The sequence below is a fragment of the Canis lupus genome, chromosome 4 (assembly GCF_048164855.1).
Source record: "Canis lupus baileyi chromosome 4, mCanLup2.hap1, whole genome shotgun sequence".
NCBI classification, from domain to species: Eukaryota; Metazoa; Chordata; class Mammalia; order Carnivora; family Canidae; genus Canis; species Canis lupus.
Genome location: NC_132841.1, coordinates 51,987,381 through 52,001,044, shown reverse-complemented (window position 1 = coordinate 52,001,044; position 13,664 = coordinate 51,987,381). Strand labels below are relative to the sequence as shown.

Here is a 13,664-nt window from a genome sequence, read left to right as displayed (position 1 = left end):
GGGAGTCTGATGCGGGACTCGATCCCGGGACTCCAGGATCGTGCCCTGGGCCAAAGGCAGGTGTTAAACCGCTGAGCCACCCAGGGATCCCTGACCCAGGCCTTAAATGGATATGTTGGAAAGTTCATATGAGAGTTTCTAAAAGGTATTAGGAAAGGAAGTGGAAGATATTAAGATATAAGAGATTGCTTTAAACATTTTTTTCCATGAAAATAAGTGTTCTGTAGAATTTATAACTTCTGTCTTAAGAATAATACTAAACACCTTTTATCATCAACTTGTACATCCTTAACAGTTCAGAAACACTAAATATGTTAATCTTAATATAAAAAGGTGAAATACAAAAAATAGTTTTATCTTTTCATCTTTAAGTAAACTTCTGTTGAAGGCATACTTAGTAACAAGTATTTCCCTAAATCCTAGAGATATAAAAATGAATAAGACTACCTTAGGTTTGGGGGATCCCTGGGTGGCTCAGCAGTTTAGCATCTGCCTTCAGCCCAGGGCATGATCCTAAAGTCCTAGAGTCCCACATCGGGCTCCCTGCATGGAGCCTGCTCCTCCCTCTGCCTGTGTCTCTTCCTCTCTCTCTCTCTCTCTCTCTCATGAATAAATAAATAAAATCTTAAAAAAAAAAAAAAGACTACCTTAGGTTTGTGCATAATAACTGAGGAAGACATGGTCATGAACAGATTAGAACACCATGAGGACAATGCAGTTCAGTATTTAGAAGATATGGAAGCCTAAGAAGGGGCACATAACTTGGAGTTGATTGAACATAGGCAGCTTTCTGGAGGAGATGACACTTAGCTGAATCTTAAAGAGTAGGGAAAAGCTAGATGAAGTATATGTATGAATGGGGGAATTTCAGGTAGAGGGGAGAGCATGACAAAAAAACACAGAAGTGAGAAATAGCAAAACAATCTTTAGATCCTTACCTGAAAAGGCAGAAGGAAATAAGGAGAGGAGGCTGGAGACCTCCAAATTCTCAGTAGCATACCAAAGAGGAGGCAATTGGAATGGTCCACTCTGGGTGTAGACAAAAAGGGAGTGCATTTTCTGTGGAGTATTTGAAAACAATAATAAGAATGACTACATTGCCAACAATTCTAAATAATGAGAAAATACTCCCTTCTGTCAAGTGGCCACTCCCCTGGGTAGAACACTTTATGTTCGTCCTCAAAATGTGGAGCAAAGAAGTGACATGGTCAAGTTCCTGAGCTGTGCAGGTACAGAAATGCCAGCTTCAGTTATATCTAAGAAATTCTTTCTTTACATCCCCATTCCCCATCTCAAACAAATGGAGAGCTCTTCCACTGAACATCCTCAGAGCACTGAGCACTTTTCCTTAATAATCTCATCAGTTTATAATCATATCTACCAAGTGAGAGAGCCAAAGCCAGAGACAGAGAAAGAGAGAGAGAGAGAAAGAGAGAGAGAGCGAGAGAATATGCAGGAGAAAGAGGGAAATAATAGGTTTGTAGAAGATACATAGAATTTGGGATAAGTTGACTTTTTATTGGCTTGTGGGAGATCAAGAAGAGATATATAGCAAACACACATTGATCTGGACTGGAACTATATACATTCAGGAGTCAGCATAGAAGTGGTAGTTAACTCACTGGGGGTAGAAGAGGAACCTGGAAAAATAGAGAAATAATGGTCTAAAGATAGAATGCCAGGAAGCTGAATATTTCATGGACAGAAGACAGAAAGTCTAAGAAAGAGACAATGAAGGGATGCTCAGAAACCTAAGAAGACTCTAGACAGCACAAAATTGTGACCAGACTTCCCAGGGCCAAGGAGGAGAGAGAGAATTGGAGATAATGCAAAAGAGATAAATATTGGTAAGTGTCTTTTTTTTTTTTTTTTTTTTTTTTTTGGTAAGTGTCTTTGAGAAAGAAGTTGGAAGAACTCATGGTATGTGTTGGGAGGTAGCTAGGGGGTTAAAAATGCAATTGCAGAAACCCTAGAAAGAATTGAGAGTGACATTCTCATCTGGTAGCTTAAATGGGTTTATGGGCCCTTATTCTAGTCCCATAATAAGTTCTGAAGGGGACAAGACCTCAGAGTTTATCCACAGCCCAGTGTGGTAGGGAGTAAAGTAGACATGGCCTCAGTGTGATTCAGGGAGTAAAGTAGAACCAGTGAGTGTCCTTCCTTGCCTCAAAAACAGCATGGCCCTAGCAAAGAGACTCACCAGACCAGAAAAGACAGAAACATGGGTGGACAGATGACCAAAGACAGATGGGATAATGCACATATCGAAAGATATCATTGTCCTAAGAACTGAAGCCCATGTGGGGTGGGCCTCCCATGTGACTCACTCTAGCTAAGCCTGTGTTTACCCCCTACCTCAGAAATACTACCTCAGAAAACTTGCATTATCAGAAGCTAAGTTTCTACCACTGGTAGAATAATTACAAAAAATTAAAATTAAGTTCAAAGATAGAAAAATAAAGTTCTATTTCTTGCATATTTTATTTCGTGGAGTCTGTATTTTATCACAAAAAGATAATAAACTAAATCCTCCACTCACTGGGTCTTTTCTCTGTATGGACACTGCATTCAAAAAAGTACAGTCTAAACAGCTAAGAATGATTTAAAAATGAAATGAAATCCTGAACTTTAACTTGCATTACTTAAACATCTTTACAGAGGATCCCATTTCTTTTTTTTTTTTTTTAAACAAGTGTTTTATTGTTGTTATTCTTCTAGGGTTTTTATTTTTAAGTAAGCTCTAGGCCCAATGTTTTGAACTCACGATGACCCCAGAATCAGGAGTCACATGCTGTACCAACTGAGCCAAGCAGGCAACCCCAGAGGATCTCATTTCTAACCCCCAGGTACATTTTTCCTGTGTCCTTTTGCTGTCTTCCACATTTCTCCCACAAACCATATTGGTTTGGATTCTGTCATTCACAACTCTACCTCCCCAAAACTTTTCTTTAAAAAAAAAAAAAAAGATTCTTTATTTATTTATTCATGAAAGACACTGAGGAGAGAGGGAGGCAGAGACACAGGCAGAGGGAGAAGCAGGCTCCGTGCAGGGACCCCACATGGGACTCGATCCTGGGTTCCAGGATCACACCCTGGGCTGAAGGCAGAAAGACGCTAAACCACCAAGCCACCCAGGGATTCCCCCCAAAACTTTCCTTCTGGGGAAACAGTTCATGTTGATATTTTGCTTTCTAAATTCCTTAATCTTTGTATTCTAGTTCTTTAATCAATTCAATTTCCCTTTCCTTCTTCCTCTTCCCCTCTCCCTCCTACTCTTTCTTCCTTCCTCCTTGTTGAGATAGGGAGAGATTGTGACTAACCAGGCGAAGATAGTATCCTTTTTATAAGAGGCTAGTGGGGGAAAAAGACTAGAAACACTGGTTAATTTTTAAACCACATCTCTTAGAAGGTGGATAAACAAAAAGATGAAAATGTGTATTACCTGAAATTGTACTATTGTAAATATGTCTACTACACTTTCAGACTTTTTCCTATGCATTTATAACATATGTACATTTAAGCTCCAAAAAGTAGCTTCATAATAACTCTTGTAGCCTCCTTTCATTATATGGTGAATGTCTTTTTCTCTCAAGCATGGACTTTGTGTCCCACTGTTAAGACACTTAGGTTATTTCCTGTTATACAATTATGAACACTCTTGTCCTTTGTCCATTTGTGCAGTTATCTTCAAAGGATTAATTACTAGGTGTGATCATTCTGGTCAAAAAGTATGCATATTTTATATTAGTTTTCAAGGCTGCTAGAACAAAGTGTCACAAGCCAAGAGGCTTAAACAATAGAATTTTACTGTCTCACCGTTCTGGAGGCTAGAAATTGACAATCAAGCTGTCAGAAGGTTGATTTCTCCTGCAGGCTGTGCATAAGAATCTGTTCCATGACTCTCTACTGGCTTGTGGTGGTTCTCTGGCAATCTTTGGCCATCCTTGGCTTCTGCTACATTACCCCAATCTCTCTTTATTTTCACATGGCATTCTCCCTATTTGCTTGTCTGCGTCCAAAATTTCCGTTTTTATAAAGACACAGCCATATTGTATTGGGGGGTGTCACCCTATTCCAGTATGATCTCATTTACCATAACCCTATCTCTAAATGATATTCTTATGTGTTAAATGTTAGAACTCCAACATAAGAAATTTGGACATGTCTTTTAAGACTTTTAATATGTGTCGGGCAGCCCGGTGGCTCAGTGGTTTAGCGCTGCCTTCAGTCCAGGGCCCAATCCAGGAGACCCGGGATCGAGTCCCACGTCGAGCTCCCTGCATGGAGCCTGCTTCTCCCTCCGCCTGTGTCTCTGCCTCTCTCTCTCTCTCTCTCTCTCCCTCTCTCTCGTGAATAAATAAATAAAATCTTAAAAAAAAAAAGACTTTTAATATGTGTCACCTAATTTTTAGGGTGCATCTTTGAGGGATGTAAATGAGGTAGCTACTGACAGAACTTGGTATGATTGATTATAACTGGGGAAGTGGTCAGAGGAAAGGAGTAGCACTGGGTGATGTCCAAATATTGGCCATGGGCAACTGAGTAAAATATAGTAGAAGTATACTGGAAGAGGGGGTTTAGTAGTTAAGTTTTAGACATACTGAGTCTGAGACATTATAAAAAAGGCAAGCGAAAATGTCTAATAACTAGCTATATATGTGGGTCTGGTGTTTAGAAAAGACCCAATTTGTGAATCATCACTACTTCAGTGGAAGTTGAAAGTCATGGGGATGGATGAAATCACCCACTAAGGTCATCCAGTAACATGAGCTAAAAGAGGAAACGACAGAATTCTTGGCACCCCAATACTTAAAGCATGTTTGGAGGGTGAGAAACTTATGTGACTGGGAAGAAAGGTTTCAAGGATGAGGACATAAACTAATACTTGAAGGATGAGTAAACCTCAAGGGAGACAAAGGAGCATTTCGTGCTGAGGGGATGGTTTGATCAAAGGGCTAGAAAGTGGGAATGTGCACAGCACAGCCTAGAAGTATTCAATAATCTGATGTGGCTGAGACAGCAGTATAAGGGGGCAGGGAGTGGAGAAAATGAGAAGGAAGATACATTAGGGCCAGACATGAGCGGTGTCTTGTGCCTGTTAGTGTGCAGATCCATTCCCTGCCCTTTCCTGCTTGCTTACCTCTGTGTCACAGGGCGCTGACCTTGGTAGCCCACATTTCTCAGGCTGCCTTGTCCGCTGGCTTTGGTTAGGTTTGGCTAATAGAGGCACAGATGGTAGACTAGAGGGCAGGACGAAGAGGAGATTGTATTTCTTCTCTCTCTGCTTTGGGCAGCATTCCTGGCAGTGACTGTGTCTTCTTCATGGTTGAGCTCTTGCTGCTCACACTCTACCATGGCTCCAGCTTTTTGGCAACTCCGGTTGCACAGTCCATCCAGTGGTGCAGAAGGCTCTTCCTCTAACTTCTAGATCCTACCATATACCCTGGTTCCTAGGTTCTAATGACATTATCTTCCTTTTGTCTTCTTCCCCAGGGATGGCTGCAGCTCCCGGCAATTGTTGATTTCTGATATGCCTCACCTTCTCATTTTCAGCTCTGCCAATGCTCTATAACTAGTTCTTTACATTAAATTCCTTCTGTTGCTTCCAGGTTTTTTTTTTTTTTTTTTTTTTTTGCTCTTATGAACAATGTTATAAGAAGCTTGTTCATATGTCTAATGGAGAATTTGCCCAATAGTCATTTTCCAGGGTATATACCTTGGAGTAGCATTGCTAGATTGCCTACCTTGTGTTTTACACAAGAGAGAAACAAACCCATATGAAAATGGATTCCTACCTAATACCATAGTCAAAATTTAATTTCCATGGATCAAATATAAAAGATAAACTTGAAAGCTTTAAAAGAAAATATAGAATATTTTTATGACCTGTGCTAGGGAAAAATTTCTTATACAAGATACAAAGAGAACCACCCATAGTGGAAAAGGTAAAACATTAGAATTAAGAACTTTTGTTCAACAAGGCATGATAAAGAGAATGAAAAGGAAAAACATAACTGGAAGAAGATAGTTCACAACACATATAATGCACAAAAAATTAGTATCTATAATATGAAAAAGACAATAAGAAAAAGACAAACCATATAAAAAATAGGCAAAAAGATTCTTCATAGAAACAGAAATCCAAATGTCCAGAAATGGGAAAAAAATCTTAATCTCATAACTAATCAGGAAAGTGCAAATTACAGCCATAATGAGAAACCATTTTAACTCATTAGACTGGTAAAAATGTAAAATGAGATACTACCAAGGTTTTGACAAGAATGTAGAACAGGGTAACTGATATTCTCTTCATGGAGATATAGTTTGGTACAATTTTTTTTAAGATTTTATTTATTTATTCATGAGAGACACATAGAGAGGCAGAGACACAGGCAGAGGGAGGCTTCCATGCAAGAGCCTGATGTAGGATTCAATCCAGCAACTCCGGAGGCAAAGGCAGATGCTCAACCGCTGAGCCACCCAGGCATCCCAGTTTGGTACAATTTTAGAAAGCAATTGGGCATCACATCACCCAGTAGAGTCAAATAAGCACAGATCATATACAAGTGATTCTATTCCCAAGTATAAAATTAAAATATCTGTTCACGTGTGAAGCGAAAGATACCTATAAGAAACTCTGATGTATAATAGCTCATAATAGCTTCCCATAGACAAAGACTTTGGGAAGATTCAAATTTCTATTGACAATAAAATGAATAATAAAATTGTGATCTATCTATGTCATGGATTTTTTTATACAGCAGTGAAAAAGAAGCACACACATAAAATGGCTGAACCTCAAGAGTAAAAGTAATTACAACATGCCATATATGATTTAATTCATGTAGTTTAATAGACAAAACTGAATACTTCAGAGGTATATATACATTTGTGGTGAGCAAAGAAAGGCATGCTTAACACCAAATTCAGGATGATGGCTCTCTCTGGGTGGAGATGGGACCTGTGAATATGAACTATGATAAGTTTCTGAAGGAAAGGATTGTGTTTCTCTGGAATTCATAATTAAGGGCCTCAAGTAGTCTATGAGTTTACAAAAGCACATTTGAGCTGATAGCTGAAGAATAAAAGTTAATTAGAACAATGCTTCTCACAGATCCCCACCAATAACTGTGAGATATAATGGTATTTCCAGTCATAGATTTCTATTAAAAATACAATTTTAAGCAAATAAAAACAAAAGACTGCCCATTGGAGTTTCTGCCCTTACGGAGAAAAGACAATATTTTTAGAAGCTTAGCCTATTCAGAGAGAATTTGGAGGTTTCAATCTTTTTTAATGCAAAACATGATCATCAATATGAAAACTGGTGACCATTAATAAATACCCAGAAATATCCAACTCTTTACTTGGGGCTCAAAGAGAGACTATGAAGAGATATCCAAGCATTTAGAACAAGTTGAGCTGATGACTGATATTATAAGAGACTTAGGGGACACCTGGGTGGCTCAGCGGTTGAGCACCTGCCTTCAGCTCAGGGTGTAATCCTGGAGTCCCGGGATCGAGTCCCACATCGGGCTCCCTGCATGGAGCCTGCTTCTCCCTCTGCCTGTGTCTCTGCCTCTCTCTCTCTCTCCCTGTCTCTCATGAATAAATAAATAAAATCTTTTTTTAAAAAAATAAGAGAGACTTAGTCTTTAAAAAATGCATCAGAACAAGGGACCACCTGGGTGGCTCTATTAGTTAAGCCTCTGACTCTTGATCTCAGCTCAAGTCTTGATCTCACCGTTGTGAGCTCAGCCCCCTCCCCACCTAGGGCTCCATGCTGAGTGTGGAGCCTACTTAAAAAAATGTATCAGAACAAATTCAGTTTCAAGTAGCTGCCACCAAAACAATCTTAAAAGTACAACAGCTAATGAACAACTCAAGGTGGCAATAAAGCATGGATTGGAAGAAAATGCCTACCTGCAGGAAAGCATAAATCTGCTTCTAAAAGAAGCTAGATGGTTCCTGGGGCCCCACACGCAATAAAGGGGTTTCCTCCAAAAAAATAAAATAAATAAAATAAAATAAAATAAAATAAAATAAAATAAATAAATAAAATAAATAAAATAAAATAAAATAAGCTAGATGGAAAGAAAGAGCAAAAAACTTAATAAAAAGAAAAACTTCCCAAAGATAGGAGATAGGGCTGCAGTTCTTAAACAAAAGAGCATTGATGAGATCTTGGAACTGGACATAATGAATGCATCAGACAATGGAGATTTCACAGAATATTAACAGAGTTTTTAAATTGAGGTAAAAGTCACATAAAATTCACCACTTTAAAATTTACGAATTGGGCACCTGGCTGCCTCAGGGGTTGAGTGTCTGCTTTTGGCTCAGGTTCTGATCCTAAGGTCCTGGGATTGAGTCCTGCATCAGGCTCCCTGCAGGGAGCCTGCTTCTCCCTCTGCCTGTGTCTCTGCCTCTCTCTGTGTCTCTCATGAATAAACAAATAAAAGCTTTTAAAAAAAATAAAGTTTACAATTCAGTGTCTTTTACTACGTTCACAATGTGTGTAACCATCCCCACTCTCTAGTTTCAGAACATTTCATCATCTCAAAAAGCAACCCCATACCCAATAAGCAATCAACTGCTTTCCCAAGTCTTGCCTCCCCCCACCTGGCAGCAACTGTTCTTCTTTCTATCTCTACGGATTTGCCTATTCTGGATATTTCATATAAATGAAATCATACAATATGTAACCTTTTTTATCTGGCCTCTTTCAGCTAAAATAATGTTTTCAAAGTTAATCTGTGTATCTGTTCCATTTTTTTTTAATGACCAAATACTATTCCATTTTATTTTATATTTTTTAAAGATTTTATTTATTTATTCATAAGAGACATACACAGAGAGAGAGAGAGAGAGAGAGAGAGAAGCAGAGACACAGGAAGAGGGAGAAGCTCCCTCCATGCAGGGAGAGCCCAACGTGGGACTCGATCCCCAGCCTCCAGGATCACACCCTGAGTTGAAGGTGGTGCTAAACAGCTGAGCCACCTGGGCTGCCCCTATTCCATTTTAAGAATCTACCACAGTTTATTCATTCATCCACTGATGGACATTTTGGGTTGTTCCCGCTTTTTGCCTGTAATGAATAATGCTATGAACATTTGCATACAAGGTTTTATTTTCCGACATATTTTTACTTCTCTTGGGTATGTTTCAGAATGTAATTGCTGGATCATACGGTAACTCTATATTTACCATTTTCAGGAAGTGCCAAATTGTTTTCCTAGCTGCACCATTTTTCATTCAGACCAATAGTTTATAAGGGTCCATTTCCTCCACATCCTTGCCAACACTTAATTTTTTTTTTAAGGGCTATCATAATGGGCATGAAGTCTCATTGTAGTTTTGATTTGCATGCATTTCCCTAACAACTAATGATGTTGAGCATCTTTTTACAAGTTTATTGGTCCTCTATATATCTTCTTTGGAGAAATATTTAGATCCTTTGCCCACTTGCAATTGAATTATTTGTCTTTATGTTGTTGAGTTGTAAGAGTTCCTTGTATATTCTGGATACCAGACTGTAATGTAATAAAGGATTTGCAAATATTTTCTCCTATTTTGTGAATCATCTTTCCACTTTCTTGATAGTGTCCTTGATTCATAAGGTTTTTACTTTTGGTAAAATGCAACTTACCAATTTTTTTCTTTTGTTGCTTGAGGTTTTGGTATCTTGAGAAATCATTGCCTAAACCAAGGTCATGAAGATTTACTTGTGTTAACTAAATGGAGTTTTGAAGAAACTGGATTTATGCGACTAAAGTAAATGTGTCTTTAAAGACTATTAAAGAGGCAACCAAATATACACTAAATTATCTGTAGAAGTAAAAACAATAAGTGTACTTAGAGATCATATTAAATGGTCATAAAAACTCACAAGCTTCATTGCAGTCAGAATAATCCAGTTTTAAAGCAAGATTCCGGAGCTTCAGCAGAAACTTAGTTCTAAACTGCATCAATAAAATAAAATGACTATGGAGAACTCCACCTAAAGTGATTTACTATGGAAAGGAAGAATCTGTCCAAAGCAGATGAAAAGATCCTTTATGCATGTGAAGAGATGGACACCTACAGAATACAAGCCAAGTACTTTTAGCAAATCAGAGAGAACCATTGGATCTTTGAATATCAATTATAATGAAGAAGAAAAAATGCTCATGATATTTGGTGAGATAGCTGAAAAAAAAAAACAGCCAACAAAAATCCATACTTCAGAGAAATAATGATATAGGAAGAATTAAATCTCAACTTTGCAAAAAAAGTATATTTATGTCCCTGATATTCTAAAGGGGGCATTTGGCAGAGGCTCAAGAGGTGCTGGAATTCCCTGGTATAAGGAAGGAGGTCCATTAAGTTGGGGTGGCTCAAAGATTGAGGATCTTGTGCCTGTGTGGACCACATTCCTCAATCAGGCCAACTCCATCCTGACACAGCATTTCCTCTACAACAGCAAGACAGAACTTGTCCTGGTGCTCCGCATGCTGGCAGATGCTCAAGACCTTCCTTGGACAACTCTGAGACATATACATTTTCAGAAATATAGGCCAATAGAATGATGCCACAGATGATCTTGGTCATTTAATAATACAAGATTCAATCCTCTCACCTGAATGGAAGGCAGCTGACCCAGGCTCTGTTCTTCTAAGTCACCCTCCTATCAAAGGTCAGATATCACAGGTGGGTCCCAAGAAATAGTTCCTGACAAGAGACCTCCCATCACGTTCTTTTTTCTGGGAAGCCAGTGTGGGCCTCCTCAAGAATCTCTTCCACAGAGGGATTGCCCATGGCCCAGCACATTCTCCACTGGCAACAAGAAACATCTCTAAACAAATGCCGGATTTTGTTTTTTTGTCCACACATGAAAACAGAAGCGAGGCACATTCATAATTGACCTAGCCGTCTAATGAGCCTATTTCCAAAGATCAGAATCATAGGAAAAATGCATTTTTGCTTTCTCCTAAAGTAATTTTGATATTTTTTCTGAGGTTCACTGCTATTAAGTGATCATTCCATACCTCAAGTGGAAGATGGAGAAAATTATCATTCTTAAGATACTGTTTTATTACTGTAGATTATTTAAACATGAATCTTAAGAGGAAATTGCTTCCACTTTATTCTATTTGTAGATATAGTTATTACGGTATTTTTGTTATTGTTGACAAATCCACTAAAATAATCCAGGAACACAGCAAGAATTTTGCCTTATGAAATAATTTTGAGTATTTTCTCTTTTAGTCTTATTGCTGTTAGTTAAGTGATAATACAAGTACTCAAATGGAAACATGATAGAATCACAATTCCTAGGACAGTGTTTCATAAATATACATTACATAAATAGGAGTTTCATTAGTAAATTACTTGCATTTTATTCAATTTCTACATAAAATATATTATTTTTGATATTGCTATTAAACAAGTCTCTTCTACTGATCCAGAAAAACACAATAATTTTGTCTCCTAAAGTATTTTTCAATTTTCTCTTCTTTAGTCTGTTGTCATTATGTGATTACACAATTGCTCAAATGGAAGCACAACAAAACTGTAATTTTTAAGATAGTGTTTTAAATTTATTTAAAAGTGAATGTCATTTTCTCTGTCTCTAGATAGTCTGAAGATAGTATTTCAATTGTTTAACTTAAACTTCCCAATAGTATGGTCATAAAACCATCATGTCCATATTAGTTGTTACAGAAGAAATCTGGAGAAAATGGTATCAGGCAGATGTACTAACTGTTGATTTGAAACAAAAGTTGATACATGTAAAAAGCAATGCCAGTGAGATGTCTGTGGATGTTAACTGTCCCAAGGTTGCATTCCCCAGCAGAAACTGAGGTCAGAGGTAGAGCACAAGCAATGAATTCTAGTTTTAAACAGACTGCTGCCAATGATTTTTCTCAAACCATGAGTCAAATGCTAGAACATACTTTGCCATTTTTTTCTTTTAGGACAAAAAAATTTTAATCTGACTTCCATAACATTGTTGTGAGAATTAAATAAAATAACACATCTATGGTGCTCGCAGGAATAAATAAGAGCTGCTACCATTATTAGAAATATTATAATGGGAAAGTAATGAAGAGAAAAAAAGCTACAGGTTAAATTCATACCAAAAGAGAATAATAATTGTGACTCATGTCAAAATTGGGGTTATTAAAATGTAATCAAATTCAGAGGGTACAATTCTAAGAAACAGTTTAATGGAGAGACTCATGTTAATTTAAAATATGAAACATGTCAATATTTGAGACCTATGGAGTAATTTGGAGTGGTCCTCTTACAAATGCTAGTAACAGCAACAGCATAAAATACATTTGCAGATGGCAAAATTTTAAATTAATGTAAATCCAAAGAGCTGTGATATGGAGAGAAAGAAAATGATTTGCTTATTGATACAATGTGACTATCATTAAGCAAGATAGTGGATAAATGAATACTGATACCAAATGAGCTAGAATTGGTTGAGAAAAAGAATAATATTGAAGAGAATTGACACCACTAACTGTCAGGGGAGAGGACACTTTGGGAGTGTCTGGCCCACAGAGAGGCCTCTTCACTAAGAACCCTCCACAGCACACACAGGGCAGGCTCAGGGAGAACCCAAAGCACAGAGATAATGTGACCTAAGTTAGGCACTAAGAGCCTCTCAGGATTTGGGGATTTAGAGGTGAATGAGAGAGAGATTGGGAGTCAGAGTCATATTAATAGTGGTACTTGCAGGATAAGTAAGGTCTGTAGATTTACTACGGAGGACCTTAAACTTGCCTTGACTCCTGGTTCAATAACATCCAACTAATTCCCCATGCCAGATATTGTGCCCTCTGAGCCCCGTATTTTTGGCTCAGGCTAGCCCGATTAAGTTTCCATTATTTAAAATCAGAAAAGATATTTCAAAACAAATCATCTGAGGTAATATTTATGCAGCATCAAAAAATGTACCACTTTTACATTATCAATGAAAATCTAAATAGTAAGTGTAAATTCTCTGTAAAGTCTATTTCAATGTGAATAATGAAGCTCTGGAAATTCCAGAGAAGAGAAATGTGGACAACAGAGAGGTAATAATAGTTAATAAAAAGAAAGAACATGGTTTTTCCATTTGGCTTTATGACTAATACACTATATGATCTTTTTATTTCTTATTTTGCAAGTGGAAGAATGATGGAAACTATGTAACAATCTAGTACAGGTCTATACTTTGTTGTTTGGGAACTATTGAATTAAATGCTAGAGATTCTGAAATATAGAATTCAAAAAAATATTTTGGTTATTCAATAAGCTCATTTTTATAAACAGGGATTGTGGTTAGGGGAAATTGATTACCTCAAGGTCAGGAGGATAATTTTAGGCAAGACTGCTCCTAGAACCCTGTATAATGCTCTTTGGACATAAACACATTGCTAAAGAAATGTTTCCTGACAATTGGAAATATGATGAATAAAATAACAGTAGTCTATTCATTACAGATAGCTTAATGGTAATCAAAACTTGCTTTGTCATGCTGTAAATGTTTAGATTGTAAAAGTCTAGACATTTCATTAATATTTCTTGAAGAATGGGAGATACTAATTTATCCATTTATGAGTCACCATGGATGTAAAAAGACAAATAAATGAAATTGCCCTCATAATGTGAAATGCTGCAACATAATAACA

At 37.5% G+C, this 13,664-nt stretch overlaps 1 protein-coding gene across 1 annotated transcript in view; it reads right to left on the bottom strand.

Annotated features, from left to right (window-relative positions):
* Positions 1–621: 621 nt before the first annotated feature.
* The window catches only part of LOC140631416 (uncharacterized), a 21,218-nt gene continuing 8,175 nt past the window's right edge, over positions 622–13,664 (bottom strand). Inside the window, exon 4 of the mRNA XM_072822833.1 lies at positions 622–1,059. Coding sequence (XP_072678934.1) covers positions 927–1,059 — 133 coding nt within the window. The 3' untranslated portion in view covers positions 622–926. The remainder of the gene's footprint in view (positions 1,060–13,664) is intronic.